General features: G+C 34.8%; 4 protein-coding genes across 6 annotated transcripts; 2 read left to right on the forward strand and 2 right to left on the reverse strand.

Moving 5' to 3' along the window:
* Window positions 1-8808: 8808 nt before the first annotated feature.
* On the reverse strand, window positions 8809-16395 carry LOC116771584 (uncharacterized). Of its 2 annotated transcripts, XM_032663473.2 has the most exons (8): window positions 15921-16391; window positions 15675-15839; window positions 14894-15127; window positions 14575-14641; window positions 14067-14150; window positions 13758-13927; window positions 13118-13213; window positions 8809-9090 (listed from the first exon to the last, which is right to left on the reverse strand). In XM_032663473.2, the coding sequence occupies exons 1-8, from the start codon at window positions 16052-16054 to the stop codon at window positions 9018-9020; spliced, it is 1023 nt and encodes a 340-aa protein (XP_032519364.2). In that variant the 5' UTR covers window positions 16055-16391; the 3' UTR covers window positions 8809-9017. The 2 variants fall into 2 exon arrangements, with proteins under 2 accessions (XP_032519364.2, XP_061379201.1); XM_061523217.1 differs by lacking the exon at window positions 13118-13213 and having other exon boundaries at window positions 15921-16395.
* A 345-nt stretch (window positions 16396-16740) lies between these two features.
* On the forward strand, window positions 16741-18640 carry LOC116771323 (enkurin domain-containing protein 1-like). Of its 2 annotated transcripts, none has more exons than XM_032663149.2 (4): window positions 16741-16961; window positions 17135-17755; window positions 17824-17985; window positions 18065-18640. In XM_032663149.2, the coding sequence occupies exons 1-4, from the start codon at window positions 16928-16930 to the stop codon at window positions 18214-18216; spliced, it is 969 nt and encodes a 322-aa protein (XP_032519040.2). In that variant the 5' UTR covers window positions 16741-16927; the 3' UTR covers window positions 18217-18640. The 2 variants fall into 2 exon arrangements, with proteins under 2 accessions (XP_032519040.2, XP_032519039.2); XM_032663148.2 differs by having other exon boundaries at window positions 16744-16961; window positions 18056-18640.
* Window positions 18641-18792: 152 nt separating this feature from the next.
* Window positions 18793-19927, reverse strand: LOC116771325 (nucleoside diphosphate kinase 6-like). Its single transcript, XM_032663152.2, has 3 exons — window positions 19464-19927; window positions 19228-19388; window positions 18793-19042 (listed from the first exon to the last, which is right to left on the reverse strand). Exons 1-3 carry the CDS (start codon window positions 19670-19672, stop codon window positions 18897-18899), a joined length of 516 nt encoding a protein of 171 aa, XP_032519043.2. The 5' UTR covers window positions 19673-19927; the 3' UTR covers window positions 18793-18896.
* Window positions 19928-20053: 126 nt separating this feature from the next.
* Window positions 20054-22253, forward strand: LOC116771473 (U5 small nuclear ribonucleoprotein 40 kDa protein). Its single transcript, XM_061523300.1, has 6 exons — window positions 20054-20269; window positions 20351-20477; window positions 20590-20793; window positions 21043-21285; window positions 21521-21699; window positions 22049-22253. The coding sequence occupies exons 1-6, from the start codon at window positions 20153-20155 to the stop codon at window positions 22226-22228; spliced, it is 1050 nt and encodes a 349-aa protein (XP_061379284.1). The 5' UTR covers window positions 20054-20152; the 3' UTR covers window positions 22229-22253.
* The last annotated feature ends 336 nt before the right edge of the window (window positions 22254-22589 follow it).

A 22589-nucleotide genomic window follows, 5' to 3' on the forward strand; every position in this document is an offset into this window, starting at 1 on the left:
CTTTGTTCGTCAGCAGTGGTTTTACGGCTATAATACGCCACAGGTCTCATAAATCCGCAATCACTACGTTGCATAAGAATACCTGCTATACCCCACTTTGATGCATCTGTATGTAATTCGGTCTCTAAATTAGCATCATATAGAGCAAGTATGGGCCTCTCTGTTAATTTTCTTTTTAAAGTCTCAAATGCCACGTCGTGCTCATTTGTCCATTTCCATGTGAATTGCTTTTTTAAAAGGTCTGTTAACGGTCGAGCTATCAGAGAAAATCCCTTCACGAAACGTCTAAAGTAACTAGCCAGCCCGATAAAACGCCTAACATCATGAATATTCTTCGGAACCGGAAAATTCGCTACTGCAGTTATTTTTCTAGAACCAGGTCTTATACCAGCTCCACTAACTTCAAATCCCAAAAAGTCAATTTCCTTATAAAAGAAAAAGCACTTGCCCAATTTTAGTGTCAAGTTAGCATCTCGAAAAACCTTCAAAACCTCCTCTAACCTTATTAAACCCTCATTAAATGATTGTGCCGGTATTAATATGTCATCCATATAGACCAATACGTAGTCAAGTCTAGACAATATCTTGTTCATGGTCCTCTGAAAAACTGATGGTGCGTTTGCAAGACCAAAAGGCATTCTTTTAAATTGATATTGGCCATCAGGGGTTACGAAAGCCGTCTTGTCTTGTGATTTTACTGATAATGGTATTTGATAATAGCCTGATGCTAGATCTAGACTAATAAATAGGGAATGACCAGCCAAGCGATCTAGTTGGTCATCGATCAATGGTAAAGGAAAATGTTCTTTTTTTGTTCTGTTATTTAAAGCACGATAATCTATGCAAAGCCGTTTGTCGCCTGTCTTCTTCTTAACAAGTAAGACTGGACTGGCATACGCTGAATTAGATTCACAAATAATATCCGCATCAAGCATTTCCTTAACCATTGACTTAACCAGTTCTCTTTCCGGATAGGACAATCGGTACGGTCTATAGACTACAGGCGTTGAGTCGATAAGTTCGATTTCCATAGTTTCCACATTGGTATATCCTAAGTCCATCATATTATGTGAAAAACATTCCCCGTAATCCTGAAGAAGGTCTTTCAATTGTTTGACCTCATTTAAGGACAAATGTTGACTATAATTTAAGGCTTCCTTCATACTGGAATCATTGAAATTTAGTAATTTGATTTCCAAGGTATCATCAGTGCATGTGGCGCGCGTAATTAATGATCCTTGTTCTAATTTTAAAGTTTTATTTGAAATGCTTTGTATTAATAAAACTCCTGTACCATTAACTAAGTTATATTCACCTGGCATTAAATAATATTCGTCACCCATAATACCACGTAAGGACCCATTAACGTATATGTTACCCGAATATTTCTCAGTTCCACTACTAACTCCGATTTTAGATACATCATGTGGTAATAGGGAAACGTCATTGGTTAGAAAAAGTTGTAATTTCAAAGGTAACGAGCGGCCAAAGACTAACGATTGACTAGTTTTCGTAATTACTATACCAGGTCTTTCTGTAAAACTATGTCCCACCAGTACATCATATTTAATAACACTATCATTAACAACGTAAGCATCAACAAATTCAACTATACCCTGAATTTCCACTTTTACATTAGTTTTTCCTAAGGGTAGGACAATATTATTGCCTATACCACGCATTGTAGGTAATTGCCCCGTGGACCATTGAATACCTAACTTTTCAGCTTGACTTTGTCGTAATAAAGTACACTGGCTACCTAAATCTACGTACCCTTTCAGAGGCTGATCATTTAATTTTAAATTGATCAGGTATTTATTATTGCCATTATTACAAATCGAATCCAAAGCCATAACCGTCTTTTCGTTCTCTATTCTTGGTTTAGAACTACTATTATTTAACAATTTAAAACAATCTGTACTCAAGTGGCCTATTTTGTTACATATATTACATTTCAAAATTTTCTTCGTGCATCTATAGCTGTAATGTCCGGTCTCGTTACAATTGAAACAAACAATAGGCTTCGAACCCTCATTAACCTTAACTAACCTTGTATTTATAGTTTGATTATTCTGACTACCTACGTTTGAATTTAATTTTTTATCAAAAGTTTTTACCCTATTATCGATGTCTCGTGGCTGTTGTTTAATGGATTGAAAATATTTTAATATTTGTTCTGGTTCTTCACACTTTGTTGCTTTAGCTCCTAATCTCAAACTGCGATCCTCAATACCATATATAAGACAGTCTACCGCACGTTTGCCGTAGATATCACACCGATTTAATAAATTAATTTTCTCGTAGTAATATAACTCCAACGAATCGTGATATTTAACTCTTTTGGCTAACATTTCTGTTAAAAGTTCCGCATAATCATCACTAGATGGGAAAGAATCATTTAATTTATTTTTCCATTCGAGCCATGAAAACGACATTGACGGCAGAGTTTGATACCATGTTCGAGCAACCCCGCTTAATTTAGGTAATGCGTAATGAATTATTTGATCATCTTCCCATTTATATAATTTTGCACATTCCTCAACTTTGGTAAGCCACATGCCAATGGTTTGCCCTTTAATCATGGGATCAAACTCTGGTATAACATTTCCTAACATGGGAAACTTGTTCCCTTCTGGTCGGTTACAAGCTATTGATTTTAGCAAATCCATCAGTACTGACTGCGGGTCAACATTATTACAATTGGAACGACTCACATGGGTACTATCAAGTGTCCTAGAACTGTGAAATTTATCCACACCACTTCTTGATCTCGAATGACGCCTTGATCGAGAACGAGAACTTGCAAGAAGATCAGTTGGTCTTCGATATCTTCGATATCAAATAAATAACAACGGATTACTTCGATTTAACTAGATTTAATATCCACACTTTAATGTCGACCGCTCAGTTTTACATATCGTGATTAACTAACTACCCTCGTCCAATGTCAGAGGGACAACCGCCACTCTCGAATGACAAGTGTCACTCTGACATTTGACGTTACAAAATATATTTATAATTGATAATATATGGAATCGATTTATAAAATAAATAATCGATTCTTACAAGACAGACAGACAGCCAAGACAGGGTATTAATTACTATATATTTACAAACTTCCTTCAGTGCAATCAAGAAAAATGCGATGAATAAAATGCTCTACCTTGTCCAATTTTGCATTCGACAAAAAGTAAATTTCTACCATGACTATGCGGAAGCCGTTTCTAAGTTTGCACGCACTAATATCTCCAACAAATGAGTGCATACATTAACGTCGCTAACGTGTGCAATATTTATATGAATGTCCGGAGTCATACTAGCAGTAACATTAGTAACGCGATGGCGGATGGACTGGATGCATGGTGTCTCGTTTGGATTTAACAATACAATTGAAATAAGGTATTTAGGTAATATGCGTCATGCAAGTTTCGGCAAGAAGTAACGCATTTATTTGTCTTGTACCTGAATCTCGTTAAACGTATTTTAGACTCTTGACTGTGGCAGTTGAGTCATTATTAAAATGCCATTTCTATTAGTAATGAAATCTATAACACTTTGAGCTATCGTCTCAACACTATATAAGGACAGTCTTTTAAATTCTTGCAACAAAGAGGCAGTCTATGCAGCTTGTCTTCGATTATGATCTTGAATCTTGAATGAAGAGTTATCATTTTGTGTGGTGATATGCTGTTTTTCAATATTAGTCATTCGAGGGAGAGCAAAATGCAACAGAACCACGCCTATAATCGTTGTAATTGTCAGCCGTGCCGTAGTTCAGTATCTCTTTTAGTGTAAGTTCTCTTTTTATTAAGGCAATACTTTGCAACAAATTGTGCTAACGTCACATCCCGGAGTTCTTCGGGTCTCTTCTCCTACTTATCCTCCTACTATTGAGAGTGTTGTGCCAGTTTTCTGCTGGTGTCCTTTTATAGGATAATAAAATGTATGTATATAGGGTACTCACTCATTTTCTTTCACTATATTTTCATTACTTTCTCTGTTACTAAATGCGCTTGGTTTAATCCATTTACATACACGTTGAGGTTCATCTAGTCGAGGGCTCGAACTCACTCGGGGACGCGGCCAAAGAGCACGCTGACCCAACTCGCATTGTATCTAAAGAAAGATGGAATCAGTTACGAGCAGTTAGCAGCAAGTCTACACGCGTAGTCTATAAGTCTGGCGAACTGAAACGACGTTAGAAGATACACGACTTTCAATACCGCATCGTTGTGCCTGTCGGAATGAAGGTTGCTAGGTTTATTTACGTTACGGAATTTCTAGATTCGGTCGCCGCACTCAGAGCCAATCACAAATGCTATGCAATATCTTTAAAAACATGCGAACCCATATCATATTCTCTTAATTTGCAACCATTAAAGCAAACAACAATGGTGTTTCGGAATCATAATTACGGGGTACCCAATTTATTTAAGGGTTAAAGGGCGGTTATATTTTTAATAAAATGCCGCCCCAGGGACTTCCGGCGGACTGCTTCCTTTATATGACCTTTACGAATGCTAACTCGCTTTTATTATACGATTAATATTAAAAGTTGACGTGCATTCATGACAATCAGCCGAAAATTAACGTAAACAGAATAAACAAATGCGTTTTGTTCGTCTAAAAATTGTTTAAACAATAATTTTACTTTGTAATACTGTTACTGTTTCTTATTCAAAAATACTAATAATCTATTAACACTAATGAATACACTAACTGAACAGATGTATTCAGCGATCTTTTTTTTTGTATATTATTTCATATAAACCTTGAGTTTCCAATTAATATAAATGGATAGCACGCGCCAGTTTTAGGGTGTCTTATAAAATACATTTCATCTCGGAGACGCCTGAGGTCATTCCTGACCTCAACCTTTTCAAAGCCCTTTATCAATCTCTGGAACCTTTTTATGGAAAAAACTTCTTGATTTCCCGCGATCCAGTCCCATTGCTTAAATTAACGCATTTTTCAAGAGAGTAATTTTCTTTTTATTTTTATAAATTGGTCATCCTCGTCGGGTTGGGTGGCTGGCCGGGATGAAGGTCCGAGAATGATACGACTGCGGTGTGTTTTGGCTCTCTTACTCTGTAATATCTACGGTTTGTAGAAAACTTTATTTATTTACGAAAACTTTAACAGTGAAATAAAAATGAAAACGAAACTTGGACTTTAAACCTAATTACAATTATGATTATAATTTTTCAAACATGCAAAAAACAAACAAAACATTTGTGAGATTTTTAAGAGTTTAAAATAACAACACGAGTTCATCTCTATTCTCCATTGTATAAATTAACTCAAAATAAATCCTTAACTACTTTCCTTTGCTCGTTAAAATAAACTGACTAAATTGTGTTTAGGAGTTATGTTTGGTCCCTGCGATTTATCTTAGTAAATATAAATTTATAACTTATAAATTATACCTTATAAACATATTTCAAAATCCGACACGTAAAAGTGAATAAAATTCAGTCACCTTTTTTGTACATCTTTAAAGCATCAGACCAAGGTTTGGTCCTTTGAAAGAGTCCGACACTTTTGATAAATACGTTAGAATAATATTCTGCAATACAAATTTACGAATCGGCCGTAGATATTGGTTAAGTAAGTCTTATTTTCAGTAACCTTTCTTACCTGCATACCACAAGTTGGAATTGTCAAGGGAAACGTTTCGTATGGAGTGTGGCGTTGTGAACTCGTACTAAACCTAATGATATCTGACCAGGTCACGAGTAGTCAACCTCGAGTTTCATTCATGAAAAAATAAGTTCAACACCAATTCAGTACCTCAGGCTGCCGTCTGAGATGAGATTTAGAATATAGGCAATAAAACTATTTATAAACAAATAAAAATATGCTTATTCCAAGTGCGGGTCTGCACACTACATTCGGAGCGTTAACAGTGCAAACTCAGAGTAAGCATAGAGGAATATCAATTGTAACGATCAGACAAAAATAAATAAACTACAAACAAAGAAAACAAAATACTAAGATTACGAAACAGCTTTATTACATACTTGTAAATCATGGATAAAAAGCTCCATATTTTATAAATATACAAATAAAACGTCGGAACACGCACTTCATATTGTATTTACAAAGATAAAACCATAATTTTATATCCGTTCACAATGGACCAGAAATGAAAGGGTCCAAAAATGATTATCTCAGGTTAAAAACAATATTCTACTATAGCGGCTCGCCGGGAGATGGCTGACCCAAATTGAACTTAAAAGGCTTCAAAGGCGTCGTTACAAAGTGAACAAAGGTATAGTAAGCCGGGGAGAGGTCCGCGGATTGTTCTTCCAATCCCACTGAAAGGTGTTTTGTGTATAACATTTTTGTACATATTTTTCATCACAAAAGCTGTACTTCGTGGAAAAGAATTTGGCGTTTTGTAGAGATTTATTGATAAAAAAAACCAGATCACGGCTCCTTTGAATGTGAAAGCATATAGCGTAGTGGGTCGTGGTGGCACATTATTATACTATGTTTCGGTTGGTTTACTGTAGAAAAAGTCAGCAATCTTTATGGAGAGTTGGAAAGCATCTGTGTTTGACGATCTCAAAACTCAAATGAGCGATCTCAATATGGTATAAATAACCAATCAATATTCCAAATGCAGATTCTATCAAACTATTATTAGCATCACGGAAACGAAGAGGGGGAGAAATGTAATAATTCTACTTGGAAAAGAGTAAGAGTGAGCTTTTTCCAGCTCATAGATTTCGAGGAAATATCGTTTTATTTTAAAGTTTAGGTCAAATGTGTTTAAAACTCAATGTGTTTGACAGAAATATCCATTTATTCTCAAATCAATTGTAGCATTATATGCCAGCTATTACTGACTAGTACTTAATAGTACTTTTTCGTTACCTTTTTGTTTCCATTTTAATAATTCCATTTTACGTAAACGTATTTGTATCTACGATATTATACGGTTCCAACGATTAAGGATAACATAACACATTGAAGTACTGAAGTTGTTCTAAACATTCAGTAAGTTTCCAATATGGCGTCAATATTTATTGGAAGTGAATCGGTACTGGGTCGGGAGGAGGGGATCACGTGCTCACTGGATGGCACATTGTCGTGATGACAGCGTCACTTCAAACATTGTCCCTGGTTCACGATGCGAACAGGATTATATATAGTATTCGTCTTTTATTCCTTTATCCAAGTTGTAACGCCCTTTCATCTTTAAATCAAGTATTTTCACGCGTCGTAACCTAATTAATAACAGCTAGCTATCATCCAAATCCCCAGCACGTTCATATTTATATAAAAGAGACGGTAGTCATATATTCATATTTATCTAGTGTGTTTACAAAAATTAAAACAAAAGTATTCACAATTAATGATGTATGTCACAGTATTATCTTAACCTTATTTATATAGCAAAGTTTTATTAAAATGTTTTCTGATCCGATCGCCACCCTACACATATTTTATCCCCAAACATATTCAACCCGAGCCACCTCCCCGCACCGTAAGACCACATATAGGAGACGTGTCGGAGCACGTCTCGTTCATGCAGAGCTTATGTTACCGAGCTCCGGACACACAGGTTCACTCATCCGCACATCGACAGCATCCATATCTTCACGGCTAGCCTCCACCCGGGTTCTTATTTACAATAACAGCACTCCTGCCCGCCAGCCGCGGCAGTCTGTGAATATTTCCAAATATAATCATTGCTTGTAATTCTTTATTAATATATAAACATGTATTTGAGACAGCTGCACTAAAGCATTTTTCACTCAACCATTCTTCGGTGTTATTCAGAACATTAATGATCAAACATTCGGTTATGTTATTGAATGAGAAACGGTAAACGATGAGTATCTCGTGTGACTTTGAAAATTTGTGTTAGTTATATAGCTGAAAATTACACTCTTTTCAAATACTTTAAAATATATGTAATGAATTTTCAAGCCAAAACAAATCCTAGCAATAGCCAGATCCACGGCTTGTCCTGTGAAGTGATAGCCCCTTTTTTTCATCAGTTTTATAACAACTTCTCCACGACCCGCCTTATAATCAAAAATATGATAAGAATATATAATAAGTAAATAACTAAAACCCGCCTGAAAGCCTTGGTTCGATACGCATTACCCAAAGTATTCACAAACAAACATTAATTATAAATACAGATCAAAAATAAGAAGATATGAATTGTTTGTATATCAAATATAACTACGAGTGTTTGTTAACCTCTACACCACAGTTAAAATTATTATCAAAAACAATTAGAAACGACAGTTAAGTAATAACTAAAATAAACTCTACGAGAGTTAAAACCAAAGTCGTACAAAGTATTTAGAATATAAATCTCAAAATCGCTCGTCCATTGCATACGATATTGAGTAAAAAAATACTAAAAACCAATTTAAAAAATATTTTTAAAGTTTTACTGCGGTTTAGAATAATGTTATTCAGGTTGCTACGCTACAATAAGGCTGTGACCAAACGACGAGAAGTCGTAGAGACTATGACGTAGGTGAAACCACTCATATCTTGATTATTTATACATTTGTTAACTTTTTTGTCATAACTTTTTACCCTTCCCATGTAAGTTTGTATGAGAAATTTCTCACAATTTTCAATGATTAATTTTAATATGTATATAACTATGGTTTAAAATTCAATTTATAACAAAAGCGGTTAGTAGCTCAAGTTTTAATCAATTTAGTAGCTTACTCTAACCTTCACCCGAGAAGAACCTTCCAAAAATTTAAAATACACATACATACATACATACATACAGTATTTGGCGAGAAATAAAATAGATTTAATGTACAAATATTTAATGTTAGGTTAATTAAATGTTCATTAACAAAACAAAGTACAAATATTAAAACACAAGATTATCGATGTATCCGAATGACATGATTGATGATAACAATATAATATTATTTACACACAAATTTAACCAAAAGGTAAAAAAACACAACACGAAAATTAGAAAAAATGATTGTGATTCAAATTATTTTGTATACTTTATATATATAATGTTATTTTCTCTTAACCATCTCCCCGGGAGGCGTGTCGATCTTCTCCGATGTTATGTCGTATTGAGTGTCCAACCTGAAAACAAAGATTTAATTTATGAGATTTGTTATGTAACAGGCAGATTGGAGAAACAAACAATCATGTATATACACACACACGTATGTTTAAAAATGACACAGACCGACATATTATAGCTATAATTTTGTTTGTACTTTTCCATCCAACGAAAACTGTGATTTTTTTATGGTTATACTATTACTGTATTAGAATATTTCGTACACCTTTGATATTAACTTAAAGAAAACTCTCAATTTATTTCATGAATTCTAAAGTACTGGAAGAAAATCAAGAACAAAAACCTACTGCATATAAAAAACTACGCATGTTATTTACAGCAAACGCAGACAGGCGACGCGGAGATAGAGAATTCTGAAACCTACAAGAAATATTCGGTTTGATATTCCGAAGAATTATAATATATTTTTATGATAATGTAAACACCTATCAATACTTATGAATATAAATGTGTGGGAAAATAAATAAGACGAGCGCCTGCGGCGACTCAACTCGGACACCTTGGAATATTTACAAATTAAAACGAACTCCCGGATATATTGACGAAACTATTACCGGAAGGAACACTAACAGGAGTTGTATTCGCCTACTGTGAACTTTCCACGGTACTGAAAAACGATTTTTCCAATATTAATTCTATGATTAAAAAGTGGACGCGAAGAAAAGTTAAAAAGGAAGTAGGCGTGTGGTTCTTTCCATTCTAGATGATTGATTTCTAAAATAATCTAAAATAATCTCTCCGTCCATTGTGATTCATGAATTCGACAAGTCAGTGAATCAGTGTCGTACTAACGATATTCAATCTTTCTCTTCATACCCACATAATTTAGGGAACATTATACACTATTATACAGGTCGGAGCGGGACTCGAACCCCGGCCCGCGGGTCACCTGTGGCATTGACTCCGAGTCTTCTGGTATACACTCAGCGACATCCTGTTGCTAGGCTGGATTTGTTATTCAAAATTATTCCATACCAAAGATCATAAGGTAAAATATTACAAGTTACTTCATGTAACTCTGACGGCTTTTTCTCATCGTGATCTCAGCAGTGTATATAATTTAAAACCCAATCTAACTTATGATCAGTCGCACACAATAGACGTAATAAATCCCGGACCTAGCCGCGATACGAAGCTAGTTTCGGTGCCGACGCGGGTACGGGGATGTGTAATGTGTGATTTAGTTCCAGGTCACGTCTCCGTAATCTAATTCCATTATATAAATCATAGTCTAATGAAGCGTCATTGAGTACTCCGGCCCCAAGCCTCGCGCCGCGTCTGCTCTCCAAAACCCATTTAATAATGTTCAACTAAACAAAAGTTCACGTGTCCGCGTCCCGGCTGTAATTCATTTACACGGAAATTATGAAACTTTGTTCAACTGATATCATTTAATGTGATATTATAAGTTTGCTCGATCTACGGCTGTTGTGTAATTTAATTTCATCGTTTATGGGACTTTGTTTTGGTTTGTGTTTAAATTATTTCATAATCATTATCTTTGCACGATTTTTTTTCTCTAATACTATTTATTATTTACAAAAAAGTACTTGGAATTAATTAAAGTTATAAATGCTTTGGGTTTATTAAACATTTACAGATTTAGCTCGAGTCTTTGTTAGCTGACTCGTGTTCGATATCAGCATTCGGCAGACAGCATACAATTTCTATTTATATATATTATAATGGAAAATACATTATTATTTGAGATGACCCACTCCATCCATTGTCAGACGCAGGACACGGTACGGTTCTGATATAGATTGAACAGTCGTAAGCGGTCAGCGGACTGGGCCCCCAACTGTTACATACACTCTGCGACATATAAAAACATTATATTACGAATGAATCAATTATATTTGAATTTTTTTTTATAAAAAAAATATCATAATGACGACTGATGAGTGTCATACGACATTAATATGTTTAGAACATCTTTTTCTAAGTAATCGAGAGCTAAAAATCTCTCAAAGAGGAATTATATCACTCGACAACAGCACATATTAGCTCTTTACCTTTTTCGCGAGTAGTGTCACACATCTCGTCAGAAGTATTCTAAAAATCTGGTCAATTCTTAAAATGTTTTTCATAGTTATAATTCTTATTACTCTATCGTGCTATTATCAATACAACGTTGTCATGAAAACATATTAAACGGTTTTGTTCACAACTTTCCTAAGCTACAGACCACATGTGCTCCCGCGACTAAGATGAATAGAAGTAGTTGTACCTATAATGAACAGAACATTGAATTCCTATTGCATATGAAGCGAAAGGTCGACGATCCGGGTACACCTGGGAGAGGGTACTTATAGCCTTGAAGGATGACACTTTCGTAATTTTTTAATAGTTTTTTTTTTATTGGCTTGAAAATTTTATGATACAGATATTTCTATCGGTACATATAAACGCAATAAAATAATATATATGCAATTATTACACATTACTTAAAATAAGATTAACGTCATTTATATGTACATAAATGAGACGGTAGGTACATAATATATAAACAGCAGGGACTACACATTGTCATTTCACTACTTGAAGCATTAAGATAGATTTGGAGAATTACGATTATGCTCAGGCAGACCGTCCCAGAACTTATTCGTAAGAGAAGGGTTTGAGACAAGACTCGAAGATAAGATGACCAGCATAAGACATCATAAGCTCTTTGGGTATATACAAAAAGAAGTATTTTCAAGGCTTAAACGATTACAGCTACCTATAACACTTATTCCTAATAAATCGACTAATTTATTGGTGTATGGTATGAAAAATGTCCCTAATCCTTGTAAGAGACTCTCTTATATAAAATACAAGTGAGGACAACTAAAAGAATATATATGACATATGACAGAGCACTTTATGATAATGAGAGGTGAAAGCAGAAAGGACTTCGCTTGAAGGTTCTTTTGGCGTAAGTAATATAAATTTTTCATTGAAAAACATAATAACTCCCTCTCATTATCTTTCGGCTAATACAAACTTAATTCATTAAAGTGTTTCGTGATGGCAAACGCATCATGTGAGTATCAAATAGCTGTAGTAACTTAGTACGGGTTGTAAATAAAAATAAAAGATAATCATATCTATTCGGTGTCTAACAAACGTCAAGGTTAAAAGAACTAACTACATCTCAATCCATCTCACCAACACCGATACGTTCACAAACTTCTTGACATCGTACCTACTTACAAAACAATATGCTGATCTAGTTTTAAATATCCCTTAATATATTACAGTTATTATTAGAAATGCAGTGTCGCCAGCAACTCATAGATGCTGTTATTAAAGTCTTTATATTCCTGCGGAGTAAAGTCCGTCGCCAGCCCTGACACAAGCTCACAAGTGTCCGTGTTAAACGCATAAAGCAGAATGCAGCGCATTGATGAAATACAAGATTTTTACCGACCCCCGATTTATTCAGCTTTCATAAAATCTAAATACGAGGTCGTTGCACTCTTAAAAGCATTTAGAGACAATTTCCTTTGTTAATTCACACGTGTTTTCTCATACAACTGTATAAATTGACCGTACAATAGATGAAAAATGTAAGGGTGGAGTGTCTCAACAAAGGATTGTGTGAATTATAACTCCAATCTGTTAATGTACCTTTATTGTACCTTCATAGTCTAGCGCAAGGGTCACAAATATCTCACAATGGAGAGTTTTATTGACTGGGACACAATCAAAACTACATACTTATAAAAAATTAAAAATTGTATTTTTTTTATCATATTGTCACCGTCTACTTTCATACTGCCAAGTAATGACCAATGGCAGTCATAAACCGTTCCATAAAACATATAAAAATTGTTTTGTTATTTCCAAAGATCTTAGAAATAAAAGTAATACAAAAAAAAATATAACGATTATTATAGGTAAATAAATCAAAAATAAATTATAGCGAAAGCGGAGTCCCTAACCAGTCAGCTACATGAATGAATATTTTAAATTTAACGGCTTCAAGTATTTTATATAAATATATGGAACCAGTGAGACTACGTTATAATAATCAAATGTAACCTCAAATTCCTCAAGCGGCAGTCGGATATGATGCTGACGCGTGACCTGGAGTCTCCGTCCAGAGGAGGGAGGGAGCCCCTAGACCTGCCCAGCATGCTGAACAGGAGAGCGGAAGATGAGAAGTAGAGTCAGGCTTAAGAGCAGGGCTATTATTCCTATATACAGTATTCTGAACCAATTACTGCATATGTGTATTTTAATTTAAATGAAACAAATATTTTCGGATTCCTATGCGTATTTTATTATTTCTAAAAACGATATACTCGCGACCTTTCGGTAGCTTTGCAGATCACGGTTGCTGCATAGTGTGTAGTTATTAATAGTAATCCGAAAATATTAGTTCCATTTAAATCAATACTCGCGAAAGTCTTAATCTCATTATGCATTAGTTTTAGTCTCCTAAAATGTTATTAGATCTGGCAGTACCCATTTCAGCCCATCAGTTTCCTACCCTTGTAGAATGAAACACCTTGAGATATATTGAAAAATACTGGATCACGAGGCCGAATACTACACGGCGGTATAACATTAACTTTTGCTTGGATTGTCAAACATTAAACCGCGTTTTAGAATCTATATATAAAGCTGTCCAATGCACCGACCATAAAGCTGTTCTAAGTCCCTATTATCCTGTACCTACCTGGCCTTACTGAACAGCTTGCTCTTCTCTGTCCTGCGATGCGACCGCCGAGATGCTTCTTTCATCTCTCCTTCCGGTACCTCTTCTATCTGCACGTCCCCTCCGTCTCCCGCGCCCTGTTGAGATCCCGACGTCACGCTCGCTGTCATCTTAGCACTGACTGCTGACTCCTGATGACCAATCAACGAGTCAAAAGCATTTGTTTCATTCACATTTTCCTTGTAATTCCTACAGCGCGAACAATATACTGAAGTGTTGTTCATATCAATACTTTATCTCAACGGAGCCATTATTTGCCTGTCTTCGTACCTGTGTTTCCAGACGGGGCTCGCTGTAGTCGGTGATGCGCTGCAGTCTTTCGCTCTCTCGCGACCACAGAGACGAATCTGTTTCCTAGGAAATTCAATCACATTATTATCCTCTACCACAAACCTTCGCCTCAATCTTTGAGGCACATATTTGAGTTAAAAATGGCCTTTGCTCTATATCAGATACATAAATAAATATATTTATAAAGTGATTTCATAAAGTATTTTATTTCTTTTTATTTTCGCAACTGTGTACACGTATACAGTACTAGTAGCACGTATACAGGTACGGCTAAAAGTCAACAGAATGGACACCTACAGTTAGTTATGTTTAAAAAAACATGGTAGTGATATATTTAAAAAAAATCAATTTAAAGTCATATAAAAATAAACAACATTAATAATTTCACTTCATACTATTTCTTATTAATATAAAAAGAAGCTTTTTCAAGTTAATACATCCGTTTGAAAAAATCAAAATTAATTAAAAGGGATAAGTAAACACTAACATAGGAGATTTTGCTGGTATCCGATGTAGCAGTCGTGCCAACGGGAAGGTTAACTTTACCAGGGAACCTGATAAGCCAAGTTATGAAACTTTACTTCATGACAGATCAGAAATATGTCTTCATATATAAACTGTACGATCGCTCTATCATAGTTTACACAGATGTCACGGTATGGGCACGTCGCATTGCACCAAGAGCGAAACATATCAATAAGTCAGCTTGGGAAGAAACGAATGGTCCTTAAACCTTATCACATCAAGTTTATTCATCCACCATTCATACAAATACATAATGTCTAGATGTCCTCAAGAAGCCTAACCAATACTCCTCGGGTATCTCTTCAATGACGGGCATCTCCAGCGAACTTGTGCTGGGAGTTTTCTTCGTGATTTCCTCCTGAAAATCCTCTTGCACGTTCAGTTGATGCTTGCACCAGGTGTCTTTGGGCGAGGGATCAGGCAGTTCATCCGGCACCCATGACTCCACTCTTTTGGGGATGTAACAAGGAGGATACGCGCTCGGCTCCTCGCCGGGGTCGTGTCGAAGGAAGTACCTTACGATATAATTTTTATATGACGTGATATTAAAATGACATAGACATTACATCATAATATACCTAATGTTTGAATCAACACTGACTTTTATTAGCAATACAAAACTCTTGAATTTTTAGTATTCGTATTGACATATACACGATATTTAGACAAAATATAAAAATATTTATAAATTAAAACAGTTTCTCGTAAAAATTCAAAAGGTATTTTCAGGAATTTCATACGGAACAGGTATGAAAATAATATTCTTGACACATCACGAAAAAGGAATCTTAATATAAATTGATAAGTCACTATTATTCCTATCGGTTTTTAATTAAAGTCACCAATTTTATATTTATACACTATATATTAGGGAAGCAGAAATCTGGATACAATATTTAAATCATGATTCACGATTTGTGGCTTATAAGACAACATTATTATTAATAAGTTGACTTTACACCATAAGGAGATAAACATGTCGAATTTTTAATTATTAATTTTGGATGTAGTACGGGAGTTAACAAGAGCTGTTGTAATTTTAAAGGACAACTCATTAATTACCAGTTTATAAGTTTCAACCAAGCTTCAGCTGCACAGTGTGCTGTAAAAACAGCGTTTTGTTTCTCCATGTACCTCGCGTAACAGATATTCATAACCTCTTCAATTATCTCTTCCCGAAGGTCAAAGATCATTAGGTCAGTTTCTTCTTTTTGAAGTAATTCTGCCCTGTGAAGTATTTAAATTTATTATATAAGTAGAAAACAAAAACTTCTTGTATATTTAAAACTATTTCGTAAATAAATATACCATGTACGCTCCGGAACATCTTTTGGTAAAGCAAGCAATGTTCTTTGATCGTCAGAGAATTGTAACTTTTTACCTCTCCTAGATAACTTGTATTTAGCTAACGAAGAAACCGTTTTACTAGCACTGCTAGCCATAATTATATATGGTATGTAGAATCAGTGATTATAATATGTTGCTATAACAAAAACAAGGAAACTTCAAAAAACATCAAAGGTTTGTTTATACAAAAAGTTACATAAAACCTCCTTAAAATTTTTTTTTTTTTATATAAATCATATAATGCCGACCAAAGTAGAAAAATAGACTCTACTCTACAATATTAATGAATTAATGAAACAAATTACCGTATATATTCGAGCTAAAGTTAAAAGATAGTCTGATATAAGAATATACATTTGACAATACCGAAAGTAATAACATAAAGTAATAATAGTAATGATTTTTTATTATGAATTATATGAAGATTTAATGAACAGGCATGTTGTTCAAATATGACCTACGCTTGCCTTGGGCAACCTAAGCTGAATCCTTAGTTCCTCCTCATTTATTAAAATAAAACTGACGTATAAAAATAAATCATGTGAATATAAAGATCCTACATTCCATTCTTCATCGCTAGAGTTTCGTTATTGATCTAGGCTGATAATAATTATTAATAGATTTATCACCTAGGTAATATGCCGTATTAGTTGTTACGCTTGGATGCTAATTTAGCAGTAATAAAATAAGTTATAGATTTGTCGAAAAAGGATGTTTTGAGTAGGAAACAGTAAACGAAAACAAAAGTGGCCAGAAACAATTATGTCTATGGCTGCAACATTGACAGTTATTTAAAAATAAGTGACAATAATCGAACGAAAAATCATAGGACTCAAAAGGGAATAATCGAACAATTTTCTTTAAATATTCATAGTGCAAAATGTTACAAATTTATCTTGTTTAGAAAACTGGATGTTAAATGATGAGTGTGAATTTTCTGAAGTCAGTGTTTATAGTTATCACTTAACATGTATACTTTGAAAGGTATATTTCCTGAACCAAGTAAGTTGTTTGTTTTAAATTTCGTTACATTCAAAAAAGTAATATGAAAATTAAAATAAGATACATTTCAAGTACATATATTTGCTATTATAGTATTCATATCAATTTTATATTATTCTTAAATGGGACACTGTTCAGTTTTTAAGCTTTATTATGACGCATTTTTTTTTTAGAAAAGGAACAAAAAAAGAATTTTATAAAGGAAAATATGAAACAGCTAAAAATGATTCAAGGCAAATCTCCGAAAGAACCTAAATTTACATTGAAAACTGTTCATCCGCCACATCTGACCTCACAAGCGGCATCGAGCGCCCTCGGCCAAGTCAGATCTTCTCCGTCCAATAAAAGTGGCAAAGTTACATTGAACGTTGGCAAAACGAGTTCCTCGAACTCACGTAAGAAACACAATGAAATACGAATAAAGAAGGGAGATATGGCAGAGTTCTTGAAAAGAAAAGAAATGAGACAAATGAAACAGCAAGAAGAGGAGTATGATGACGAGGTTAAATCATCAGAGTCATCATCGGGTCGTCTGCGAGACATCGGCTGCCAGACTGTTGAGTCTAATTTGGCCCAAAAATTGGCTGAAAGCACTAAGTTGACAATGCTATATCCGACCAAAGAGGATGAAGGGGATGTAAAGAAAGCTAGTGGAGACTCTGAACGACATAAGAGTCCAGGTCCTATAGCCCACACACCTCGAAGAGCTGGAGATGATATGCTCGAAGAGAAGAACCGTAGCAGGCTCAATTCCATTTTAGATAGGAAGGAAAAAGATCCTTACTTACCATCAAGTAATATAATGATCAATGAGGCATCTAATTCTGTTTTACTGTTTATTATAATTTTTCTTAAATTCCAGGCTACCAGAAGGGTGTACTTCCAAAATATTTGCGTGAACGTAAAGAAGTCGGAAAAGAGTTGGATGAAGCTGGTATTGAAGAGGAACATGCAGTTTGTCCTCCTGGACATGTCACACTTCCCGATAACGAAAGAAAGGAAACCCTTCGCATGCTGCGGAATAGTAAAAAAATTTATTACTCAACATTTACACGTGTTATATTATGTGGGATAAAAAATAAACTTCATTGCAGGCTTCGCAGAACTTGTAAGTGAATTAAATAAAATGCCAGTTAAAACTGACACATTGAGGATGAGGAATAGGAAGATGGAGCTGGAGAAGCAGCTCGCCAAGTTAGAGGAGGGCATCAAGGTGTTCTCGCGGCCAAAAGTTTTTGTTAAGATTGGGGAGTGATGGTTGACTGTGGTTGGAGATGATAGACAAGCAAAGGCCATTTTTTCTCATCCACCAGAACCATTTCTTTCATATGATATTACATCCCATTAACTATTTTCATTGCATTGTTTCTCTATGAGAATTATATGTAAATTGTTTTGTGATAAAATAATACAGTCCTATGTCCGACACGCCGTGTGCTTCAGATGTGCCTTAATAATATAAGGGTGTGTAAATATCGTAAAAATTCTCTGTTCTCTACGACTGTGCTTGTAAATTGTAAGTTGTCATAAAAATATAAAAGTTGTCACGTCCATGTATAAGTTAATTATTGTAGCTTAGTATAATTGTTTTATGTTTCTAGTAATGATTTAATGTTTTTATGGTTTACAGTGATTGTATATGCTTTTGGAAATTGAATACATGCATATATTTTACTTTATACTTTGATTTTTAATATTCTGATTGACTGAAAGGGACATTCACATTAAGCGATGACTCTGTGCTTGTATTTGTTTGCTAAATAATAACAGCAAAAAATGTATATCGTAACTTAATATTAGGGAATGTCATAATTAATTCAAAACACACATATCAGTTCTAGTAAAGTCTATAATTTATTATAAATAGACGACTGTGTCGACGGTCACCGACTTCTAATTTTATAAATTAGAATTAAAGCTATCAATGTTAACAGGTTACAGCCTCCTGACGTGCTGGAACATGTGATGATTGAATATTATTGGTCCTTTCCGGAAAGTTATTTCATCCGAGGTATGCCACTTATAGAATGAGAAATCTGGGAAGAAGAATTTGATTTCCCTCTCAGCGGATGTTTCTGAATCTGAAACATACAAAACAACATATTATATTATTACAAATAGTTTTTTTTTAAAACATTTAAAGTCAATGCAAAATTTCACTTGAGGCAGAAATTTTGTTACTTGAAAACAAATTCTAAAATGTGGCCATTAGAACAAAAAATTAATAAAATTCATATAGCACTACATAAAATGTATAAACTCTCACCGGAACCATGAGCGACATTCCTAGTATCAGACAATCCGAACATGCCTCTCAAACAGTGGGGCTCTTGATACTGCGCTCTATATACTTTGGTTGGACCGAGCATTTTCCTCCATAGTTCGATAGCATTGGTGTGTCCAATGATGTGGAGATCCACGCAACCACTGAAGATTATGAAGCAACATGAATAGATTCAAAACACTTCACATCGTTAGATAACAAGTGTAAGCAATACAAACCTGCTCATGAATGTTATTAAGCGGTTATAAAAGAACTTCTCGAAATGTTCCTTGTAAAAGTTACCAGCTGTTTCCTTATCCAAAGCGATCCTTTTAGTTTTAACAACAACAAATGTATTTTTAATAACGTTTCTTATATACGACAGTGCGACAGGATTTTTAACGGCATGTGGCTTAATAATGGCCAATGTTAATTGTAATTTTGACATTTTAATAATAATAATGATACTAAACTAAATAAACATATTTATTTTATCAATATCGATATCTATTAAGGGTCTCAAACCTATTATTTGTTTTGAAATTTCAAAAAAATCGCAAGCATGGTTTGACAATACCATTCCCGTGCATATACATTTCATAATTGGCAGATAAAAACGAAACGTTATCACCGTGGTTGATGTATATATTTATAAATCTTCTCTCACCACAGCTACATTTGATGAATTATGACAACAATTTGAAGTTTAGTAACTATTAAAGGAATGTATTACAATTTATATTATTGATAGGTAGTAAACTTTATCACCTTTAATTTTTGACTTGGTAAGACAAATCGAACGAGTAAGTGGGTACTGTCTAAAAAGTTTTAATTGTCATATGTCAAATTTTAATGTCAAAACAAAAAGAACGCGTCGTTTTAACTTTTTTGTAGATTCGGAACTAACAATACATATAAAGCGATAAAAATGCCGGAACTGGAAATAAAAAGAAAAGCTGAAGAATATGCTGTGGTACCGGCTAAGAAAACTCGGCATGAAATATCTGTTGTTGGTACGAGAGAAAAGGCTGTAGTAACCTCCTCGGTTTGTATTAATCATATTTTAACTAATCTTAACGTAGAAACTCATCTTATATTACATTGTTAATATATTTCCTCTTCGTAGGTACCCAGAACATCAAATCTTTATGCACCTATCATGCTGTTAGAAGGACACCAAGGCGAAATTTTCACAGCAAAGTTTCATCCTGAAGGCAAACATTTGGCTTCGGCAGGCTTTGACAGACAGATATGTTGGTATCATGTTCATATCTGTTAGATGAATCTTTATATCAATTTTTGGAATCACTCCCAGTTATTAATAAAATAATATAATAAAATGAAACTTACACTTTAATATTTCAGTACTTTGGAATGTGTATGGGCAGTGTGACAATGTAATGGTAATGAAAGGTCACACGGGTGCCATAATGGAGTTATGTTTTTCACCTGACGGTGCTCACATGTACACATGTGCCACAGACAACTCAGTGGCGGTTTGGGATGTCCCCACTGGAGTTAGGATCAAGAAATTAAAAGGACATGCAAATTTTGTTAATTCTGTATCAGGTTAGTAAATGTTTACTATGATCATCATCATCATCAGCCTATTGGACAATGTGTCTTCCTTATCATGCCTTCCTTACAATATAAGTAAAGCATTAATATCATTGTTTATCACAGACTATATTACAGAATTTATACAACATGGACATAGTTTACAACATCACAGTCTCATCGTATAGTATAACAGCTTAAAGCTAATATTTTATAAATATTATCTGTATTTTTTATAACAGTATCTCTTTAATCTTTCAGGCGCAAGAAGGGGTCCAGAGCTTTTGGTTTCGGCATCAGACGACTGCACCATAAAACTTTGGGATGCCAGAAAACGTAACCCCATAGCCTCGTTTGACAGTGAATACCCCGTCACGGCGGTGTTGTTCAATGATACGGCGGAGAAAATCATATCAGGAGGCATAGACAATGTTATCAAAGTATGGGACATCCGGAATAATCAGATATCATACAAAATTAAAGGACACACCGACACCGTCACCGGTAATCGGAACTTCTATTCTGCTTTCTGGGTTATTGTAACTGTAACTTCCCGTTACAAGGATGTTTTATATCACAGTTTAATCACTGACATTTAAACGGGGTTCTGGATATTTTTCACTTTACTATCATTCTGTATTATTTACTCGTATTAATCAATATGACATTATATTTTTCGAGCACACCAAGTGTTAGTGGTAGAATACAATGTGATGCTAACAGCAGTGATGATGTCCAGGTTTATCCTTATCATATGATGGATCCTACTTGCTCTCCAACTCGAGTGACTCCACTCTTCGGATATGGGATGTTCGCCCGTTCGCTCCATCAGAACGTTGTGTGAAACTCCTGTCAGGACACTCGCACAACTTTGAGAAGAACCTGCTCAGATGCTGCTGGTCTCCGGATGGGTCCAAGGTTCGAAACTGGGTCATTTGCTACCAAAACACAACTTATAATAGTACTTGCCCAATAGTAGTACTGATTGTTTATTTGATATTTCAGTCACCAATTAGTGCCTACCATTGCTCGGCCAAAATAAGTTTTCCTAAATGTCACAAAACTAAAAGAGTTCCCTTGTATTACATTACAAAGAATCATGGAATGAGGGACCTGATTGATATTGAAGGAACAGTAGTTTAAACCACCTAAATGACAACGGCTGATAATTTTTAAATATATTTAGTTTGGAACCGCTACTCATTAAGATCTGGTGAAGAGTGCAACATTTTCCGGAGTATGCAATAAATCTAACAATCTCTCCCAGGTGGCGGCGGGATCTTCCGATCGTTTCCTGTACGTGTGGGACACCACATCAAGACGAGTCCTGTACAAGCTGCCCGGCCACAATGGTTCCGTCAACGACGTACATTTCCACAGTCGTGAACCGATAGTACTTTCAGCCTCCAGCGATAAACAGATATACTTGGGTGAAATTGATAACTGATTTTGAATTAAAATATATTTAAATATGTTTGTTTTCCATTCCAACAAAGTAATGAACCCATCAGTTAGGTTACGAAATGCAAAATACCGGGTGGGGCAAAAAGTATGAATCGGTTTTAAAGGGATGTAAAACAAAAACAACTCAACTTACCGAAATTATCTTTGTAATTAATAAATCGGTACGTAAACTAGTTTGTTATACTGAGTTTTTAATGTGGTATCTGAAGGATGATGGCCGTTAACAGGGATACACTCTTGAAGGGGGTTTCTGAAGTTTTCGACACCTCTGCACATTTCAATGGGTATTGACGTAACTTCCTCCCTGATTCTGTCCTTAAGTTCTTTACCCTTTATCTTTACCT

This window comes from Danaus plexippus, chromosome 17 (assembly GCF_018135715.1).
Source record: "Danaus plexippus chromosome 17, MEX_DaPlex, whole genome shotgun sequence".
Taxonomy (NCBI): domain Eukaryota; kingdom Metazoa; phylum Arthropoda; class Insecta; order Lepidoptera; family Nymphalidae; genus Danaus; species Danaus plexippus.

Coding starts and splice junctions, on each gene's coding strand:
- LOC116771584 (XM_032663473.2), bottom strand. CDS start 16,054: ATGGCTAGCAGTGCTAGTAAAACGGTTTCTTCGTTAGCTAAATACAAG. Junction 15,840..15,920: donor GATGTTCCGGAGCGTACATG/GTATATTTATTT, acceptor AATACTTCACAG/GGCAGAATTACTTCAAAAAG. Junction 14,642..14,893: donor GAGATACCCGAGGAGTATTG/GTTAGGCTTCTT, acceptor TTGGCTTATCAG/GTTCCCTGGTAAAGTTAACC.
- LOC116771473 (XM_061523300.1), top strand. CDS start 20,153: ATGCCGGAACTGGAAATAAAAAGAAAAGCTGAAGAATATGCTGTGGTA. Junction 20,478..20,589: donor AGGCTTTGACAGACAGATAT/GTTGGTATCATG, acceptor TTAATATTTCAG/TACTTTGGAATGTGTATGGG. Junction 21,700..22,048: donor GGTCTCCGGATGGGTCCAAG/GTTCGAAACTGG, acceptor AATCTCTCCCAG/GTGGCGGCGGGATCTTCCGA.
- LOC116771325 (XM_032663152.2), bottom strand. CDS start 19,672: ATGTCAAAATTACAATTAACATTGGCCATTATTAAGCCACATGCCGTT. Junction 19,389..19,463: donor TTAATAACATTCATGAGCAG/GTTTGTATTGCT, acceptor CATAATCTTCAG/TGGTTGCGTGGATCTCCACA. Junction 19,043..19,227: donor GAATGTCGCTCATGGTTCCG/GTGAGAGTTTAT, acceptor TGTATGTTTCAG/ATTCAGAAACATCCGCTGAG.
- LOC116771323 (XM_032663148.2), top strand. CDS start 16,928: ATGTATACTTTGAAAGGTATATTTCCTGAACCAA. Junction 16,962..17,134: donor AGGTATATTTCCTGAACCAA/GTAAGTTGTTTG, acceptor TTTTTTTTTTAG/AAAAGGAACAAAAAAAGAAT. Junction 17,986..18,055: donor CCTTCGCATGCTGCGGAATA/GTAAAAAAATTT, acceptor ACTTCATTGCAG/GCTTCGCAGAACTTGTAAGT.